At 31.7% G+C, this 22,531-nt stretch overlaps 2 protein-coding genes across 11 annotated transcripts in view; both read left to right on the top strand.

Annotated features, from left to right (window-relative positions):
- Nucleotides 1-1,532, top strand: part of LOC143200041 (uncharacterized) — a 15,821-nt gene extending 14,289 nt beyond the window's left edge. The window contains exon 6 of the mRNA XM_076410287.1: nt 1,168-1,532. Coding sequence (XP_076266402.1) covers nt 1,168-1,220 — 53 coding nt within the window. The 3' untranslated portion in view covers nt 1,221-1,532. The remainder of the gene's footprint in view (nt 1-1,167) is intronic.
- Nucleotides 1,533-5,478: 3,946 nt separating this feature from the next.
- The window catches only part of LOC143200037 (uncharacterized), a 42,392-nt gene continuing 25,339 nt past the window's right edge, over nt 5,479-22,531 (top strand). For 3 of the 10 annotated variants that reach the window (XM_076410276.1, XM_076410267.1, XM_076410277.1), the window contains exon 1: nt 5,887-6,013. Coding sequence is in view for 1 of the 10 variants with exons in the window: in XM_076410272.1 (XP_076266387.1) it covers nt 5,959-6,013 (55 nt within the window). In the remaining 9 variants the exon portion in view is untranslated. Of the gene's footprint in view, nt 5,526-5,886; nt 6,014-6,517; nt 6,731-13,452; nt 13,490-19,845; nt 19,979-20,591; nt 20,610-22,531 lie in introns of those variants that run through there. The other 7 variants (XM_076410269.1, XM_076410272.1, XM_076410273.1 and 4 more) reach the window with 7 other exon arrangements.

Here is a 22,531-nt window from a genome sequence, read left to right as displayed (position 1 = left end):
TATGTTTATGTTATATATACATGGCATGTAGAAAATCACTACATTAAGCGATCTCCTATATAAAATACCATCTTAATTAATTACTCTTATTCTAAAGCTTATTATAAAGTCTATATATGTTCAGTAATGAGATCAGATGGTGTTAAACGTTTTAGTCGGCGATTGGCGAGTACATTGGGATGCATCGACACTCTTTCGAAGTACTTCACACAAACACGTTGTATTGCACCAATGTTATAATATTATATATATATATATATATATATATATATATATATATATATATATATATATATATATATATATATATATATATATATATATATATATATATATATATATAAATAAGTTTTTCCTTCCCTGTATTGACTGTTGATTTTGACAGTAATCACTTCTCAGCCTTCAATGTGTTGAGCTCAACTAACGTGTTCTGCTTGTTGAATATCTGGCAACTATTATTCAAAAAGATTTACTGAGATTACGTTGCTAATTAGTTGGCTCTTAGGCAACACATCACAGGAGCGTTTGTTTAGTTTACTACAATTTTTTTTTCGGATAATCTGACTTTGGGCGTCTTTCAGTCATTCTTCATTGGTACTTAGAAGCGCACTCGCACCACAGTCTAGATACCAATCCGACTTCTTAAACGACCCATTTCCTTGGCCCTGCGTCATCTTTTTGTCAAACTTCTGATATACCTTTGGATCAATCAACCCAAACAACACTCTTTTCTGCACTCAGTTCAATCTTATTCTAATATAAACAAAACATTTATAATGGAAAGACATAACTGGCGACGACAAGTAAAACAGCACCGTTTTATATTTTTATTACACCTGTAATTTTTCTCAATGTTATTGAACAAGTTATCTTGAAAGTGTTCTATCAATAGTTGATCAAAAAAGATAAATATATTTAGAAGTATGTGACCGTTAGTTTTTTATTATTTCAATGCAGCTTTGATATAACTGGTAATTAGCTTAATTCATAATTACTGGGAGTAAATTTTATAGATTTTGTAAGCAGGATTAGTGTTATATTTAATTTCTTCTTACAATAATGAGATAACTTTATTATTTGTTTAATATAACACACATTGTTAATAGTTCAACTTATGTCGGAATAACTTATTCACAATATCATTTTAATCAAGTTTTTATTTTGTAGGTATTTCTAATAAATGGTGTACCTGCAATCTTGACCTGGACATGGATAAATGATGAGGATAATTGAAATTTAAATTGAGAGAACAACCTGGGGATGCCATGTTGACTTCGAAAATATTCATGTATATAGAGTAGATGAATATTAAATTAATTCAAATTAATAAATACTGGTAAATGTCCGTTGGTGTTAGTAAATAAAGCGGAAGGAGTGTTATCAAAGCCGTTATAACAAAGATAAGAATATTCAAGCGCATTATTTAAATGCCGGAAAATGTATAGAGTGTCCAAAAGTTTCTTTTTGCATCAAAACTATACGGCTTTGTTGACACAAGTGTTTTCCATAAATATTTTAAAGCGTTTAAAGCATTTTTGAGTTTCATTGATATAACCTTGAGAATATATTCCTTTGATATACAGCTGGCAAGCAGCAGGAGAGCTCGTTGAAATTGACATTGTTGATTCTTTTGAAGAAAGAAATCAAGTGGTGTTGAATAACTCGTTTGATATATTTATATGGCTATATGACATATGGTTGAAACTATAAGCCATTTTCATTAATATATTTAAATTTACAGAAAAACGATTCAGTTAATATGTCGCTACATCGACAACTAGTACTAGTCACAGTCACATGTATTTTTCGACAATCACATGTCATCTGATTCAACACATACTAACATACATTAATATGTATAGCATTACTATTAATATGTAAATATCGATACAACAAATTATTTCCTCTATGCATTGTTATTAGGTTCCACTTTCTGTATCAACTGAACTTTGTAGGCATTTTGAAAGTTTCGTTTCTTATCCACGACGCCTGATGTGGCGATTGGTTTTGCCCTGCAATATCACCCGCTGTATGAGACACTGAAATTGAAGTAATTTCAGCGACTTGTTACTGGAAGATCAGTGTGTTTAGCATCAAAATAATTCACATTTGATGAAGTTGAATTAATATTTTGATAATTTTTTTCCGAAATTTGCAAATTTTGGACACTAAACATTCATCATTTTTGAAATATTGTTCAACAATGAATCGTTGCTCCGTTATACGCATAACGTCATTTTTTCACTGAGACAGTATTTTCAAGTCGCTGTAAACAACTTAAGTTATGCTCTATTACAAAGGTCAAATGGAGCCTAGCAAACCTTAGTCTTGCAAAGACGCAAAGTAAGTGTAAACAGCAACCCTCAAAGTACTTCATTTTTACTAATACGAAAGTGTCAGCACTTGCCGACAAAGACGGCAACAAAAATAAATATTTCGAAATGTATTTTTTAAAACATATCCATTGTTGAATGATTTATAATTTGTTATCTATTTATTTTTATACGTACTGATTTATTATTTCCAGCGAAATTAAATAGTTATATTGAAAATCTATAAATTTGTAATTATTATATGGATTTATAACTAAGCTTTTGTAAAGTATTCTTTACAATGGGTATTGATGTTTGCGTCATATATATTTTAGAGTGTAGGTGTTAACTGGTTACTCATCTATCTAAGTAGCACATTTATTGTTCTTGTTTTATCAGCAACAGTCATAGAAATATGATTTAAAATATCTTGTATTTATGTTTCAAAATAAATATTATCGCATTTAATTATCAGGATACTCTTATACAGTTACCTATTAAAAAGGTTTTCGGTTTCTATTATATATTACTTGAACAGTTCTTCCATCTAGATACATTATTTTGAACAGACATTTTTTTCTTAGGGTATTGGTAGTATAAAATGAAATCTGCCAATGTTTTTCAAATTTGTTTTACTATTTTGTTAGCTGTGTGGCTTTGCAAGGGTTTTCTAACGAAGAAAATGATTCCAAATTATCCCATCCCAGTACGACCTTATTATATATACAAATTTGAAAGAATAAAATGTCATATAGTCATATATCTTATTACATAAATCGTTAAATACTTTAATTTTTAACAATGCTATAACATATTTGAATACGTGATTGATAACATGATTGAAAATGTTTACAAATATACTTTTTCAATTGGTCCCATGTATGTCATCTATACAAATTGTGTAGTTAGTTTTATTTTAACTGCGGCATATTTTTTTTGTCTCATTTAGGTATTTATTTAGTCCTTGCCTTTTATCCATATTTCTCTAAAATATATATTGTGAAAACAATAAATATACCAGGCTGATTAAAAGAATAATTTCACTATTTGAATTTTTAAATAAAATTGTTTCATTATTTATTCCACTCATTCATTATCTCATTATATATTTATTCCACTCTTCAATCTGACCTTTACAGATTACTCATCTTTAATTTGCCTTCTTTCGTTTATCTACTGCTTTCCACTTTGTCTTATGTCCCATGTACGAACTCACCAATAAATGAGGAAATACAATCCTATGAAGCTATTTTATGATTGTTAACTCTCTTTTTAACTCTTGATACACTAATTAACGTATTTAATACCTGCAATATTCGGTGAGTGCGTTGTTAAGAAATGCATTTACTAAAGCAATTAATCAGGAGTTAATAGTACTTGATTTTGCAGAAAAATCTTAATAACCTTCATAATTAACTTAGTACAATGGTATATTATATCTCCAGAACCATATCAATTACTGTCAGCTGTTATAAGAAAAACTTTTCTTAGTTGTTCTTAGTGGAGTTCATTTCAAAATGCCCAATATCTTGAAAACAAAGAGGGCAGATGATTCTAGTTATTCTCGAATTTTGTTAATGTATGTTGGGATTAAATTTTCGCATATGTCGGGTTTTTCTTTCACAGCTGTATATACCTTCCGATAAAGCGGACTCACTAAATTGTTGTCTCCACAAAAAATGTAAAATATAACTTCACGTGATCATACTATTCTTAGCCGTTTTAACGGCCAAGAACACATAACGCAACAAACTTGCTATAAGTCTTTAATAGTTCAAACACTGTTTAAATAACTTAGATGAATAAGGTTTGAATATAATCGCTTGTTAATATCGTTTCAGTTTGCGGTACAACGTTGCCAGATTTTGATCTTAAAAATTACGATTGACTTACATACAGCAGAAACGAAGAATAATCTACCGTATCAGAGCTGGAGCTGGCAGTGCGTCGGCCGGAGCCTAAAATATTTGTTTATATGGCATGAACTGTGGCCGTGCCAAGTAGGATGGACCAATCAACACGTGGCTGAACCGAAGCAAATACCTCAATATGGGTGGATGCGGCGGAGTAGGATTAGACTTGCTAGAGAGAACACAACAGGGACAAGAGCGGAGTTTCACAGCAAAACTGGATAGCGATCTTATTGTGGAGATGGCGGAGTTTACCGCATTGATGCTTGACAATATAAAATCTAGGCAACATAGAGGAAATTATATCGTCAGGACGGACAACAAAATAGCGGTGTGGTGGGCGGAACATGGATCGACAAGGAGAAACGATTGCGTAGAAAAACTAAGGCTAAGGTTAAACGACATGAACAAAGCTGTAATCAACATAAATATTCAGTGGCTAAGGCGATTTTCTGCACTTGAAATGTCGAGGGTGCGTAGACTGGCTAGGGAACCGACTAGGAGATCGGAGACGGACGTTCAGTGTCGGAGGTGGAGGAGTCATAGCCAAATACAACAAGAAAGAAATAGCAAGATCGCTAAGATATGGCAAACATTATGGAGCAATTACAATAAGGACAGCACATTCTTTAGACGTTGCGGGTTCAGGCTGGGAGAAAGTAAGAGGACAATATGAGTGCGGCGGTGGTGTGGGAGACACCAGCACATCATGGCCGCATGTACTTTGAGTAATAGAATGCTGTCTGGAAGTCGGCTCGCCAGGGTGGATAGGTCTTAAAAACTCAGAGATTCGGAGGGAAACAATAATAGCTCAAACGTCGAATGGGCAGAGTAGGTAATTATGACAGTGAACTACAGAGCAAACCCCGACAGCGAGGCAGTCACTGAGCGTGACTTTGGAGAGTTGAGCGGGTGAAACAACCACCACCGAACGTACACCAGCATGGCTACAATGATAATAAAATGAATCATAGTCATGGTGGTACTACTATTTGGGAACTAGATTACGATCTTATGTAGAGATGTCGAGTCCAAAGCGTGGAAACGTATTAAGACCAGTAGAAAAATGGCCCAAATATTCACTGAAATTTGAAATGCATTATCCTATATTATGCTCTATATATGCAAGTTTCTTATCGATTATCATGGTATTGGTCGCTTTGTGGGACGTTTATTTATTTCTACTAGTCCGCTTGTCATTATCTCGTTCTTATATTGCCCGTTTCCGTATAATAATTCTCTTATTATAGTTTAACAGTTTGAAATAACACGTTAAATCATCATTATGATTATTAAATTTTTGGTAAGTAAAAGTTTGGGACAAGACAAGCAATAGTTAAATCAAATAATCTTATATAATACTGGAAATATTGGTGTTTTTCAAATATTAAAATTACCAATATCTTGTGATATCAGTACCTTGTGATCGGCGCCTTTATAACAATATTTTTCTAGGCCAGATTTATTAGGTAATGTCTTAAAATTGTTACATCACGTATTGACATCAATTCTAACAACTGAACTGTAATATTGAAGATTTCGATCCACTTATAACGTATTGTATTTCAAAATGCATCCTGTAGTTTGTGTTTTAATATTTTTATTGATATAAAACGTCAATGATAAAGCCTGGCACCAGCGTTTCGCGCCTTAATCGTTCCTTTCTAATGTGCATTGAACAACCGTCGATTCTCCATGTTTGTGAAGTGCTCTTAGTGAATTGGTTATGAATATTAATGATATCGAGATATCTCACGATTTTATTATGTTTTGGTAGTTTTACTATAACAGGTAATAATCATTTACTTTCTGTATTTATAGATTATGATTTTCCTTTTATATATTTCATAGTATTTTCGCGAGTTAAACATTTATAATATATAAAAGATTCTAATTGTTAATACCAATACAAAATATTGCACTTTCAAAATAATAAATAAATATAATATAATATATAATAATACAATAATAACATATATAATAGATTTGCTCTGTTCTCAGTATTGTATGATATTAACCAATTAAGAGTAAATGGGAATAATTTTTTTATGTCGCTGCTTTAACGCTAGTCATAATAGTGTAATATTTTTCTGTTCATAAGTTAAAAATTTTTAAACAATATACAACGATCATTCATTAAAGATAATATTTTTTAAATGAGTAATTATTTGTTTTATTGTTGTAAACTGGATGAACTTATCTAAACATTGGTTAGTGGACCTCCTACTTTGAAATATCCAATTACATACATTTCGGTTCTCATATATCCAAACATATGTTTTTCCGACCAAAAATATATTATATTAGTGTTAGACAAATTAGTTAAGTGGTGTAAATAATTTATCTAATTTTTGATATAATTTCTCTGAACTTCCTGATTTTCCTTGCAAACTCTTGCAAATCACTGCCTCTCACTCTCTCTCGATAGTTTTCGAAGAAATAATTTTTTGAGGTAAATAATCCGGCGGATCAGGTGGACATTGAACTAATTCATACTTGAATTTCACAGTAAGTAGCTAATCGCGTTTATCAAGGTAAGTCGAGAAGAAAATTCTTTTTTGCATCTTAAAAAAAATGGCGGTAACACTTTTTGGGTTTAACCGAAATATGGGTTCTCCATAACCTCCTAGCCTATTAATTTAAATAGCAGTAATAGGTGATAAATCTCATCCGGAGTCATAAAAATACGTTTAAAATGGTTTTAATCACTTTATAAAATCGATTATTTAACTCAAATATATTTTATTTCATTGTTGCACGACAAATTGGGAACAAAGTTTTGTTCTATAGTTAATACTTGCAAATAAAATTTAGTGATAAAGTGTATGAAATAAATTTATGGTTCTATCTTAGATGAATAATATATTTACCTAAACTTATCGAATAAATTAAAAGTTCAAAATGTACACTCTTTAAGCTGTTTTGGTCTTCCAATCCATGCCTAGTCATTCGGATAAAAACATATTTAAATAGTTTAAACTAATACCGACAATAAGGATATGAAGAAATGGTTTAACCATAAGTTTTTAAAATTGTTCAAAATTGTTCGAAAATAGATTTCTTCTAATATAACAGCAAATGTTGTGAATATCGAAAATGAAATTTTGAGGGCTCTATAATTGCTGGCTGCATATACTAAATAACTTAATAACACTACATGGAAAACTTACTTATTTTATGTAGAAAAATACCAAAACCATCCAATTTAACACATACTTCACATTTTGATCAATAAATATCGCTGATCAAAATGTATACGAGTACGTAACATTTTCGGCACTTAATACAGCTTTTTAAATATTTCTTAATAAGTTGAGAAACAAAAATGAATTTTTATTTGAATATGAAATATATAAACTTGGTCAACAGTGTTTGTATTTTTATGTGTGAACTAACGTTATGAAGAATAAGTTATGACTTCTACATACGTATATATATATATATATATATATATATATATATATATATATATATATATATATATATATATATATATATATATATATATATATACCGGCCTACCATAGTAAAACAATTTTTTCCCTTCAAGGGTGATACAGTGATTACAGCGACTCTCCAACTTTTCGATACAATTATTGTAGTACGATTTGTCCTTTGCTTCAGACCCCAGTTTTAGAGATCACCTTTTCATTCGACGAAAATGTCTTCTCAGCAAACATTCTTCTGAGATATGAGAACAGGAAATTCATGGATTTTTGCCATCGTTTTTACTGACTTGTGACACGGTGCATTTCCTTGTTGATGCAGCATCCTTCCAACGTTCCAATAACGCTATGTAATAGTCACTGTTGATGGTCTGTCCTTTTTCAAGGTACTCAATGAAAATTATTCCATGCGCATCCCAAAATACAGACGCCATAACCTTGCCGACTGTTGTGTTTGCTCACGCTTTGGAGCGGGCTCATCGTGTGCAGTCCATTCGGATGACTGTCGATTGAATTTCGGAGTGAAATGATGCAGCCATGATTCATTCATTGTCACATATCGACACAAAAAGTCGAACTTATTATATATTTCGAGTCGAGTTTAAAATATATTTTTAGATTCATTAGGCAACCTAAAGCTTGAAATGCTCTTAGCATGCTTTTGCCGAAAACACTCTACCCTTCTTTTTGAGGACTCGATATGATCGTAACGAATTGTGATGGGTCAGTCATAGAGCCGTCTAATATCTGGCCTGACGAAAATACCTTCACTCCCCTTTTCTTCCGACAGACTCGGAAACTTTAAAATCAACATATATTTGAAGCAACTTTCGTCTTCGGTATTGTGGAAAAAACATTTTATGAGGATGTACCAATGTTTCTTGGAGGAAGTTCTTTTCACCAAACTTAAGTTCACTCGATATTCCACTTATTTGCTCGGCCTCTGCTAATCCATAGACACAAAAAGGAAAGGAATTTGGTAAACCCTGTTCAAGTTTTCGTAAATTTTTTGGGGTGCACGGAAAGACTTATAGAAATAAAAGCACAAAATCCACCGCTATGAAACAGAACTGCTTTAAGACACCTTTTTGATCAATCTATGAAAAGACGCTATTGTGCTGTATAGTGTCGGACCTTAAATGCATCAAACAATCAAATTTGGGGCAATAAATCAATTCATCTTCTTGGGAAAAGTAGAGCGAATTCTTTCTGACCATATCTAAGCCAGGAGGAAGACACTCCTGGCAGAAGTAAGTATGGGATTTTTTATTACCAGCATACAAAAATACGTAGAAATCAGCTTTTTGTCACAGATCTGCGTAATTAGTGACCAACAGCTATACTGAACCACCCGAGATCTATTTTTTCATCACTCTATATGGGTTTAAGGAGACATATAGCACGCTTTAATTACTTCACATCACGCCAATTAAATTATCAGATCCTTTGATTTACTATCTTTAACATTTTATATAAATTTTTTCAACTGAGAGGGGCGATATTATTCAGCAAGTTATTTATATAGTTTTTAAGTTACATTTTTTATTATTCAGTCACTGATGTGATATCACCATAATCAATTAGGTGATTGAATGGCATGTCTAAATGATCAAGTTTTATTATCAAAATGAAAAGTGAGGTTCTATAGATATAGTAACGCCAACCTCTTGGATTTCTTTAGTGAATAGACCTTCAGTTTAACGAGGGCTCCAAACCACGGTAAATTCAGAACTGCAGGTTATTTCTATTTGTCCTAAATTGAACGATATATTCTATTATCACACAACTATTACGGACCATTATACGGAATGTCAGCCAGAAATCGCCACCATGTGTTTTAAGACCGAACGGTGCAACTATTGAGTTAGGTTTGGTCTGTCTTCTATTATATAAAAACCTTCACTGCTGATTTATATCACTGTTCAACAAGTTCGCACCTTTTTCATAAAACAAAATAATTTTTTTTAAGTAAAATAAAAGTTTTGTGTGTGTTTTAAATCCTTTGCCATTTAGTAACTGGCGCATTCAGTAGGATTCCGGAGGGAATAAAATTAATTGTGAGTTCTGCAGTTGCTCGAAGCATTCCTTGGTTTTGTTGGCACATGCATCACTGTATGGGGTGTAAGGCTATCAAAACCTTCCGAAGTTGCTGTAAACTAATATAGCGTACCAGAAGTTACAAAGAAGAAGTTCAGTTACCAAAGGCATATTGCAGTAGTTCAGTTTCTAATCCTTAGGCTATTGGAATTTGGTGCCACTAAAACTTGGAAAACCATTCCATATGGGGAATTTTGGTAAAAACAATCATGTCATTAAGAAGATCAACAAAGGCAAAACTGGCAGACTGGAGAGAGGAAACTGAAGAAAAGTAATGCTATAACATGTATAAGCTGTCTAGACGGGACAACGGCCATCTACATCTCTGTGGTCGGTTCTTTAGAAGGGAGGTGTTTTGTCTGTTTTACGATAGATATAAACCGACAGTGTCTTTTTGTATGGACGTTCAACAAATCGTTTCTTCTTTTCATAAATTAAAATACTTTTCATATCTTTTAAGTAAAATAGAAACTTTTCGTGTTTTAAACCCTTTCAAATTTCTTAACTTACATATTTGGGCGACATGTTAGAGAATATTAGGTGTCAATCATCTCTCACAGAGGTGATGTTAATTTTCCATCGAAACATTACAATTTTACTTCGCTTGACATTTTTCTTTCGGGGTTTTAGCCAACGTAAATAAGCGGTAATCGACGATGGTCTGATAATTAAAATATCTCGATTCAATTTCATTTCATTGTACTTTAATATCAATAGGTCATTATTAGAAAACCATATATTATTAGAATTTTAATTAGGAACGATGATTATAATACAGTATAAAAAATAGGTATCTCATTTTATCTTTTATATTACTCACAATATTTTTTATATTCAATTGTTAACACACTAATTTTGTTTATCAATTGGGAAAAAATACATTATCAAAAAAATCTCTGAATTTATTTACTTAAAATTTATTTCTATATGAAACTGTTTTTTTCTTAAATTATCAATATTTGTTAAGTCCTTACTATGTATTAAGTCTTTATCAAAGCGAAGGTAAATTAAAGATATCAATTTTACTTTAGTACATACATTTCGCATTGTTTGTTGTATTGTTTTCTGATAATAGGATATTTTCCATACTTTTCTAATACCATTTCCTATCCCGTTGTGTTGTTGCAGCGAATGAGTCCAAATGGTGATACAGATATGTTTGTCTTCAACATTTCGAATCTGTGTTCCATCCAAGCCATACAGCATTAATAGGAACAACTGGTAATCAGAAGACTCTACGACTGATTTCCGGGACCGAAATTAAAGAAAATAACTTTGTGTCTGTTACTTTGTGTATTTTTACTAGGAGATATTTACTAACTTTTATTTAGAATATAATAATTGACCTTAAAATGTTATTAATTGTTTTTTTGTCGCTAAGTTGGTACATTTCTTCGAATTGACTCCGAGTTTGTTATTTAGTATATTTGCAGTGCTCGATTTTATCAGTTAACTTCAATGGTGATTTTACAAATGGATAAAAAATTGAATAAATAACTTATTTTAAAGGACTTTATTGTAAAGAAGTGAATAATCCTCTCCCGCCAGTGAAAATATATGTATATGTATAGGGCTTATGGTAAACCTTAACTTTATCAAAGTACATACATATATGTACATATTACGTATATACTCTTAGTACGTCCATATATTTGATAAAGAGCATTCAAAATGTCAGGGACTAGTTTATAAACGTGATGTGGTGTTTAAGACAGTAAAATTCGTCAAAAGATACCGGGTTTGTGGATAGACAATTTTGAAATTTGAACTCGACAATTCTCTTCGACTAACCACCGTATTCATCTGACTTGTCTCTCATTCTAAAGCTTAAGTTACCAGTATGTATCTATCCATTTTTTGATAATAGAAAATATGTGAATATGATATATAAATGAGACGCGGTATTCTGGCAAGGACTGCAATTGATTCCGAAAAATGTGTGTATAGATGTATTTATCAATAGTTTCTTTGGTATAACTTAATTGGACATCTTACTATATTAATAATCTTCTAAGTACTAATTGACCTAGCGAAAATTGTACCTCCCTTTTTGAGAAAAATAGGAACACCGAAAGGCTTCAAATTTATCGCGGTTAAAATTTACACAAAGGAAAAATTTTTTGACTAAAGTTGTGATGTAAATTTGGCAGTGTTGTATCTCAAAATACCGGCAAAGCAATTTTAAATCGTAAGTTTAGAATCGGAATCGGAATGTGTATCCCACTTCAATATCATAATATATCTTTAGAAAATGTTATTGTTTCACCAATATGGAAATGTAGAGATGCCAGAAAGATGAGAGAAAGTACTGGCTAATGATGAAAATATTTAAGTAATTAGACAGTAATACATGGAATTCACCGATCATAATCAAACCTGAGCCAGCGAATGGATATTTACACCATTTAAATCCTATGCGCTGTAAGAATGTATGAAAGGAAGGATATCATACATCCCTCAAAAAGCCGAACGTCTCTATCTCTTTTATGTATACTTTCCAAACTAACAATTTTCTCTAAAATAATTTTATTAAATTACGTTTATATTGATAAAATAGTTTGTGTACTCACTGTTCTTATACATTTCCTATATTTGATATCGAATTGAGCCAATAGATGGTCAAGATTCGTCACCCACTTCGTATGTAGACGGGTTTTCTTGGGTGAATCTAACGTATTGTCCTTCACTTTGTAAGCGATATTATTCACAGTATCCACACTTATATTTAGCGCAGCAGCAACACGCTGGAAATATTTTTAATAAAATTTCAGAAACTTATATTATTTAATATTAACAATAATTATCTCTCTAACGGAGATTATAAGCAAAAGAGGGCCTCCATTATCTCTTTCCTTTTCGAAATATTTTATTAGAGCGGCAATCAATTTGTGACGCTGGCTATCTATTGTGTTCGGCATTTTCAAACTAAGTGATGGAGCGATTTCAAAATTTATCTAAACAATCAAAGCCCTAAAATAACGCTTGTCGGTTTATAACCCGTAGTGATTATAACTAATATTTTCAATAATTTTGCGTACGTCTGACAACGGGCCGTCGTTCTTTTGTTAGACGTATGCAAAGTTCTGAAAAGCAATAGTGATAAGAGATTTTAACTCTAACTTGTAAATTATTGTGGCTGTATAATTAACAGTAGATTTTAGATATACTATAATGTCAACATAAATTATATTTGGTAACATTTTTGTTCAATTATTTTATTTAGATTAGTATTTTGTTGTATTTCAAAGCCAAACTGAACTAAAACTCAAGTTGATGCGGCACCATTGCGACGTTTTGACGTTGCATATTTCGATGATGCATAAATAAATAAACTTTGTATAGATTATATCTATTTCGTCATTATAGTTGCATTAACAAATTGTGCTAAAATGTTGCTTGTGGATTGGGAGAACATGATTTAACTCTAACCGTTTGAAATACTTCGAACTCATAATAAAGCAGAGAATTTGTAAACAAGATAATTAAAGTTAATTCGCATTTCCTAAAAGTGTAACAATATTTTTCTTTTATAAACAGAAATATAATATCAAACAAGATTAATTGAAACTAAACACATTATCGCGGTGTTAATTATTATTAATTAACATATTTCCTAATTTTTGCATACATGACTAAGTATACAATTAAACGTTATATAAACCAGTTTATTTTAGTTCGTAGAAACACTATTAGGTAATTTTTATAGTTTCTTAGTACATTTTTTGTAAGTATAGTAAATTAAATACGAATCATTTATCATATATTCGTTAAGCAAAATGTGTTAGCTATGCGTCATATTTTTAAGGTTTGCTCTTCAGATGATTTACGAATAGCTTAAAAACATGGCGGTTAATAGATAACAAGATTTGGTTATATGGATAATATATTGTTTAAAGTATCGTAATACCAGAGATAATGTCGCAATCTTTAAAATGCAACACTTAATGTCTAATGTGTTAAATGTGTTATGTTTAAATTTGAGAGAAGTTCGTTGCTCGATATTTTTAACTATCGCAAACATCATTATACAGACTTGAAATGAACTGACAAAATTGAGCAATGATGAGTTTTTATGCAGGATGTTAAACAGTAATTTGACTCAAATTCAAGAAGTAGACAATCTAAAATTCAGGTGCATACTAAATAACGTAAACTGTTATCTATGTTAAATAATTTATATATTAATAAATATTAATTAATAGGTTTAGCGAACTTTTTGAGGAAAACGGAAACACTTAGAGGTATGAATATTTAAGCCCAAAATCTTTCTGAAATATGCACTACAAATAAGTAATTTTAAACAAAACGAAATACGCCCAAATCAAGTGACCAGAAATAGCCGTCAGATCCGTGACACAAAATATATCAAAAAATATTTTATGATCTGGCCGATACGCAGCCAGTTCCAACTATTATAACAGGTCAATTGAAAAGTCCCCGGCTTACCATAGTAAAACACATTTTGTAGGCAAAATTACTTTTTTTGATTCAAAATTCCCTTCAAGGGTGACATACTGATTATAGCGACCCTCCAACCTCTTCATTCGACGGAAATTTCTTCCCAGCGAGCATTATTTTGAGACCTGAGAACTGGAAATAGTCGCTGGGGGCCAGATCTGGAGAATACGGTGGATAAGGAAGCAAATCAAAGTCCAATTCATGGATTCTTGTCATCGTTTCCACTGACTTGTGACTTTCTTTTTTTTTTCAAATGCGGCCGTTTTTCGGCGATTTATTTCTTCAAACGGTCTAATAACGCTATGTAGTCGCTGTTGAAGGTCATTCTTTTTCAAGGTAGTTAATGAAAATTATTCCATACGCATCCCAAAATACAGATGCCATAACCTTGCCAGCCGACTTTAGGGTTTTCTCACGCTTTGGAGTGGGACTTCGGAGTGAAATTATGGAGTCATGTTCCAACCATTGTGACATATCGATGCGAAAACTCGGGTTTATTACGCTTGATCATCTTGAAATACTGCTCCGAATCATCAACTCGTCGTTGTTTTTGTGACCAAAGTTAGCTCATGCGACACCCACTTTACACAGAGCTTTCTCATACCCAAATATTCGTGTAATGATATGATGTATACGTTCAGTTGATATCTTTAGAGTGTTTGCTATTTCATTCAATTTCAATTTACGGTTATTCATTTTGTGGATTTTTTTAATGTTTTCGTCGGTAACAACCTCTTTTGGGCCACTGCGTTCACCGTCTTCGGTGTTCATTTCACCACGTCTTAACTTAGCATACCAATCCTTGATGGTTGATTTTCCTGGGGAAGTGTCCGGAAACTCAGGATCAAGCCAAGTTTTTGCTTCAACTGTAATTTTTATTTTCAAACATCAATATTTTATTAAGACGCGAAATTTCTTTTTATACACTTTTTTCACAATAACGAAAGTTGCTTTACACAAAATGCTATAGTTCACAAAGTAATGATCCGGCAGCTGTCAAATTATACACGCATCTTTTGAGAGTTAGGTCTAACTAAAAAACATATGGCTTTAATTCTAGTGGCGTCATGTAAGTGTCAGGCCGGGGATTTTTTAATTGAACTGTTAAGATCTTGTAGATTATGGTTTGTTTCTATTGTACGTAAACCAACTACTGAAGCGTTATTTATCGAAAAAGTCTGGCAACGTTGCAACGCTGTACGTGCAATTTTGAATCGGAATACAAATAGCTAAATTTTATCTTTGCGATGATATCAAAACTGAATGTGAGGGGGTTAAAACATTATTAATCGTTATTTAATTTTACGGTTTCTTTTAGTAAATAAATTTATTAACAAAGTCGAATATTGTCGGTAATAGATATGTTAATTTCTGTATCAAGAGTTAAAATTAATCTTGCAGAGATTATCAATAATTATAAAATGGGTTCTTGGAATTTCAATTCCTCATTTTTTAATAAGTTGTTTTTTTCTTCTTGAGGCATATGACAAAGTAGGAAGTAGTAGATAAACGAAAGCCATAGAAGGCAAATCAAAGATGAGTAATCTGCAAGGATGAGATCAGAAACTGGAATATATAAGCAAAGAACGATGCAATTTTATTTAGAAAATTAGGTAGAGAAATAGTTTTTTAATCATTAAATTTGTAAACATTTTAAGGAATTGAAAAAGGTTAAGGTGTTTAACGACTAATGTTATAAAATATGTGACCCTATCACATTTTATTGTCTAAACTTTATATCAATTATTTTCAGTGTTTACTTTATATGCCTAAGCTTTGGAAAATTAATAGTTAATTTAATGATAGTAAATACATTCCTTTAATATACAGGTCTCAATTTTAAAACATAAATTACCTAACTGTGTTCGTTATTCTTTTAATATATATGCTAAAGTCAAATATCAATCAAAATGGTTTTATTCATATATTCTCTGTTTTAATATACAAACATCTATTACCCCATTTATTTTTCCATATTCATGTTTATAACATTACTTAAGATGTTATATATTATACTTTGTTATAATGTTCAGTGGTGTAGTAATTTAAACATGAAATTAGATTTAATTAGATACCATTTAAGATAGGTTAGTGAGGGTTAGTTCTTAATATAGTTATTTCAATATGTTTGAATATACAGACATTTGTTATTTTAATGAATGTTATATATCAAATACATTTTAGACCTTATATTGATAACGCCGTGAAAAAAGTTTTAGTAACATATCATTTTTAAATTATTTCCTTTACTTTACTCTTATGAGAGAAACACGATTAACTTAATAAACTGTGGTGACTAGATTTTAAGTGATTACTGGCCTTCAGTGCTGATTATATCAGTTTTTAATTATATACACATACCATTATTTTCAGGAAGAGAGACGTAAATATCGAAAAGAAAAAACTATGGTATACTGCCGGGGTATAAGCCATGCGTGAAGAAGTCCGAGGAAACCTAATGTAGTTTTAATAATAGATTTGATTTTACTATTTTTTGTGAAGTGAGACCTTCAAATATATAAACATCGGGTATTTTTAGTAGATTTGCGGATGTGATAATTTTCTTACAATGACGAAAGATGATGATAAAATTTTAATACGTGTATCAATAAGTAGTATTAGAGTAGTATTAGACGGACGTCCTTAAAGTCAGTATAATCGAGTCTAATCTTAAAAAATCATTAATAATTTTCACCCAGCTTGTTTCAACCCTATTAAATAATCGTTAACCTCAAAAAACAGTGATTGTGACAAATAATAGTTGGATTAATTATAGGCAATTTGCAAAGACTATTTTTTGAAGGTATTTGAAGGACGCGACAAAACTTTAGCACACTGCACATTTTCCATTCCAACTCCTAATAAAAAATCTTACTTTGAAATCATGGCAGTAATACTTATATCCATCAGGGCCATCTAAATTAAATTTCTTTTCGTTAGGAAATATTACGTGATGTCACTTTTTTCCAAGCTATGTGTTCTTCGGACAGCTGTAAGCGTACTTTCGTATGTTTTGTACTTAGTTTCTTTCTTTCAGTAATTTAAGTAATTCGTGATGACTTTTCTAGATCGATGAGAGGTTTCTTTAGACTATTGATATTAATTTCATCTGAAATACGTATAGAATTCAAAAAATAAAACCAACACGTTTTAATCGTTTACTGGACATCTGCACACTGCATTGTGCTATAGTTTGGTCGCATAGTTCGTATGGAACGATCTTATGAAACCTATATGTAGACAATAACAGTCTCGTTTACATATCATACCCTCACTAGCCATGGTTAATCGTAAAATTTAAAAGATAAAAATGTATTCTTAATGAGAGTTTTGATGAAACATATGTAGTGTGCTAAAGTTTTGTCACGTAGTCTATCTTATTTCGCGATATCGCGATGCAATCAATCGTCAACAATCGAATAGTATTGAACCATTTACGCCATTTTCAAAGGAATTATTACTGAGGACCACAAGTGACGGATAAAGTACGACAATAACGGTCGAAAAACCTTACAGTCTCAACTTCAAACGGATGCTAAACCTGTACTGGCGCTATGAAAGGTGGTGTTAAGGGTTTATTGCGATTGGAAAGGAATCGTTCATCATAAGCTGCCTGAACATGGCCAAATTTTTACTCATACTCTCTGTCCTGAACAACAAATGCGGATGAAGATGACCAGAGACAAAAATCCGCAGCGCATTAAATGTTTAAATGGGACTCATTTTATCCTAGGCAGCGTGGTTCGACTATGAATACTTTTGGAAAATTACTCCTAATATATTTCCGGCTGACTCAAAGATAATTGAGATTGCTGCATTCGTCGCTGATGACATTGAATTCCCATTTTTCTTTTGGCTTCTTACACACGATATATGTTTGATATTTGGTAGAATCAGCCATGAGTATGCCCGAAAAGAGCATGAGTACCATAATCACTACATAGTATAAAACAAAGTCGCCTTTTCTGTCTCTATATCCCTATGTGCGCTTAAATCTTTAAAACTACGCAACGGATTTTGATGCTGTTTTTTTCAATAGATAGAGTGATTCAAGAGGAAGGTTTATATGTATAATACATGCATAATATACTAAGGCAACATTGCTAATTTTAGAGGTTTCTAACGTGATGTCGTAAATTAACCTATTTTTTTAGGCTTATTTAGCAATTAGCAAAAACGCTGCCTAACCCTACGAGTTAGATCAAATTAATATACTACAGTATTGTACACCATAAAAAGGTCTACAAAAAGTCCGCTATGGTATATGTTTATCTTTTAGGGATAACCCACATTAACCATTTTTATTGTTTACTTTTTATGTGAGAAAATGTCTTATTTACAAAGCTATTTTAAGCAATACGGCATTAATCCTTATCGAATTAAGTACCTTAAATACAGTGTGCAATTAATATAGATCAATATGGTTCCTTACAGCATGTAAATTAAACAAATATTTTCGGAGATATTACAAATTTAAAATTTTCGTTTAAAAATGTGTAATGTAATAAAAATTGTATGAATTTAGATATTCCAAAGATAGCAGGAAATCTTCATAGTAAGTATAGGGGAAGAGGAATTGTTTTACTCCAAATTTAATGCGTGCAGGCCAAGGGCAGTAATGAATGAACCAAAAATACTGGATCGATTTTAATCATGTTTTCATTGAGTGACATAGGCATATATATTTTATGCCCGTGCAAAGTCGGAGCGGGCCGCTATGTTTTTATATACAACGTTCATATTTTTTCTATAGTGTATTTAATTTAGTATCACTATTGCACCCGTGCGAAGCCGGGGCGGGTCGCTAGTTATGTTATAAAGGAAAGCTAATATTGGTACCCGGGAAGAAAGGATTCATTCAAAATTGGATTTTTCTCGAAACCTTATTTTTGAACACATGATTTCCCAAAAAGTTAAAAACCGATCTTGCTGAATTTTCCATAATTATTCAACATAATATTGTTTAATTTTTGAACCAAGGATCATTGTATTGCACCTTAATTTATGAGGCAAAGTGTAAAGAAAATTTGAGAAAAAATTAGATATTTTGATCAATATCTTTCCTTTGTTCAACTACGATCTGTTCATCTGATAATGGATAAATATTTGGTTTTCTATTATCAACTCAACCGGTCACGAGTTATTTTGACTATACCGCGAGAACTTCTTTTTGGGGCAGAATTTCACAAAGTACTTGATATATATATATATATATATATATATATATATATATATATCCTCCGTTGGTTTTTGTGACCCATCCAACTAGTTTCATCGGTTAAAACGCCAAAAATATATATAATTACTGCTTTGAAGTATTAGTGATATTTATATGAATTACTATCGCCCCATACAAGACAAGTCAATACATTAAATGTTCTTTTAAGAAGCAAACGCTAATGAAAACTCGGAATACTACTGTTACATATTTATGATTAAAATCGATAATTAAATATAAAATGGGGATACATAAATTATAATCAATAATATTCTATAAATACAATCATTAAAAAATTTATTAAAACTATTCTCATCGAAGCAAACACCAACTAACGCCGTATAGTGTATTTTCTAATATATTGCCGTAGAACGCATGCGCATGCCCGTTGTATTGATATTCTTACTCTAGATACGGAAGCCTCGGTTGCACTGAAAACGCGAAACATATCTAGCAAAAAAATGTAACCCTCTAAAATGGATACCCGTGAAAATACAAAATTACAGTGTTACACCAGCCTTGATACTTTACTAATCGGTAAGTAACACTACAGCTTCTGTTGGTGTTGGATTTGTAGTTTTTTTTTGTTTGTAATGTCGTGCCGCTTCGTTAAAATATAACATACAGCTATAAACTATATTTAATTTTGCACTTATAGACGGTAATCAAAAACTAGTCGCTTATATAATCGATCTAATAGATTTGTTCTCAATATTATCTGAGAGAAATCTGTTAGAAAATGGTTAGGAATAATACCTGTTACCTTTATATAAACAAAACAATTTACGGCCGTTAGGATTGGTAAATTAATTTTCTTTCGTACCAAGTAGATCTTTATTTATCCATTTTTTCCAAATAACTGTCTTATTATATTTACGTAATACTTGTATTAATATAATTGAAATATCTTTTTAATATGTACATTTCTAAACCAAAAAAACTAATTGAAAAGTTGAATAATTAATACCTTAGTAGCTTAAAATATGTTTTTTAATATGACTAAAATTTTATTATTAATAATTTTATACATTAATATACTTAATTTTATATTACTCCTGATTGATTTGGCTACTTATATGCATTCAATTTTAATGCAACATATAATATCTTATTATTTACTTATAATATAGTAAAATACGAGTATATAGAGAATATATAGTTCAATAGAGTAAGTACAATGCAATTCATGCAATATATAGTACTTGATTTGTTAAATAAGGCTATACCATAATCATCAAATATCTGACTCTGAACAAATAATTATGTATTTTTCAATATTAAATTTTAAGTCATCCATCTTATTTAAAAAATATGTGTTCATAGAAAAAACTGACTTGTTACCAGAAATTTTTTTCTTTTAAAATATTTTCGATATTTCAACCTACATATATGCATAAACTTTTATTAGAAGCTTAGTATTTAGTTGATTTAAAATTTATTTGTTAATTGATTTAAAAAATATCGTCATCATGAGGATGATGATTATTTTAATATAACAGGTCAATTGAAAAGTCCCCGGCCTACCATAGTAAAACAGATATTTTTTTGGCAAAATTGGTTTTTTTTTATTCAACATAATTTCCTTCAAGGGTGATACACAGATTATAGCAACAGTCCAACTTTTCGATGCCATTTTTGTAGTAGGATTTGTCCTTTGCTTCAAAATAGGCGTCAGTTTCGGCGATCACCTCTTCATTCGACGAACATTTCTTCCCAGCGAGCATTATTTTGAGATCTGAGAACAGGAAATAGTCGCTGGGAGATCTGGAGAATAGGGTGGATGAGGAAGCAATTCGAAGCCCAATTCATGGATTTTTGCCATCGTTTTCAGTGACTTGTGAAACGGTGTATTGTCTTGGTGAAGGAGCACTTTTTTTTTAATGCTGCCATATTTCGGAGATTTCATCCCTCGAGCGGTCTAATAACGCTAAGAAATAGTCGCTGTTGATGGTCCTTCTTTGTTCAAGGTAGTCAATGAAAATTATTCCATGCGCATACCAAAATACAGACGCCATAACCTTGCCAGCCAACTGTTACGTTTTCCCACGCTTTGGAGCGGGTTCATCGTGTGCAGTCCCCTCGGATGACTGTCGATTGTATTTCGAAGTGACATGATGGAGCTATGTTTCATCCATTGTTACATATCGACTCAAAAACTCGGGTGTATTAGGCTGGATCATCTTCAAACACTGCTCCGAATCATCAACTCGGTGTTGTTTTTGGTCAAAAGTGAGCTAGCGCGGCACCCACTTTTCACACAGCTTTCTCGTACCCAAATATTCGTGGATGATATCATGTACACGTTCAGTTGATATGTTTAGAATGTCAGCTAATTCATTCAATTTCAATTTACGGTTATTCAAAACCATTTTGTGGATTTTTTAAAATTTTACCAACCCTTGATGGTTAATTTTCCTGGGGCGATGTCCAGAAATTCGGCATCAAGCGAAATTTTTGCTTCAATTGTATTTTTCCCTTCAAAAATCAATATTTTATCAACACGCGAAATTCCTTTTTATCAGTTTTATTCACAATAAGAAAAGTTGATTCACTCAAAATGCTATAATTCACAAGCTAGAACAAACATTGTTTGCATGTATTCTGATTATTTTTTCTCTTCAAAAAGGTATTTATATTTTCCATGGGCAATATGATTTAATCATAAACCCATTTTCACTCTTCAGCCTTTCAAAATCACGTCAGGACTAAGCCGTGCTGCATCGATCTGAACAAGTAGCAATCAAAAAGCTCTATGTCTAGTTAGTACGCTCGGTACGGCATAATTTCCCATTTGCCCATGGTTCGACTACGACAGTATAATCTTCACAGATTTCGCTAAGCAGGAGGATCATTGCGCCTGTTACCTACTATCGCTAGTCTTTTATGCAACAATGCCTTATTGATTCCACCACCTGACAAGAAATGAAACTTTACTACCACATGTAAACTTATAGTTCTTCTGAGAACTTGAGTTGGGATTTCGCCTAATAATTCTTGCAAGACATTTTCTTGTAATTTTGTCGATCAACAGAACATTTAAATTACCTTTTATATAATAGAAATCAAAACTCATTTGATAATAGGGATATC

This window comes from Rhynchophorus ferrugineus, unplaced genomic scaffold (assembly GCF_030347505.1).
Source record: "Rhynchophorus ferrugineus isolate W39M unplaced genomic scaffold, kcgeb_rfMv2 rfM7, whole genome shotgun sequence".
In the NCBI taxonomy this organism is placed as follows: Eukaryota; Metazoa; Arthropoda; class Insecta; order Coleoptera; family Curculionidae; genus Rhynchophorus; species Rhynchophorus ferrugineus.
Note: the sequence above shows the minus strand (reverse complement) of the source record. Positions and strands in the feature narration are given on the sequence as shown.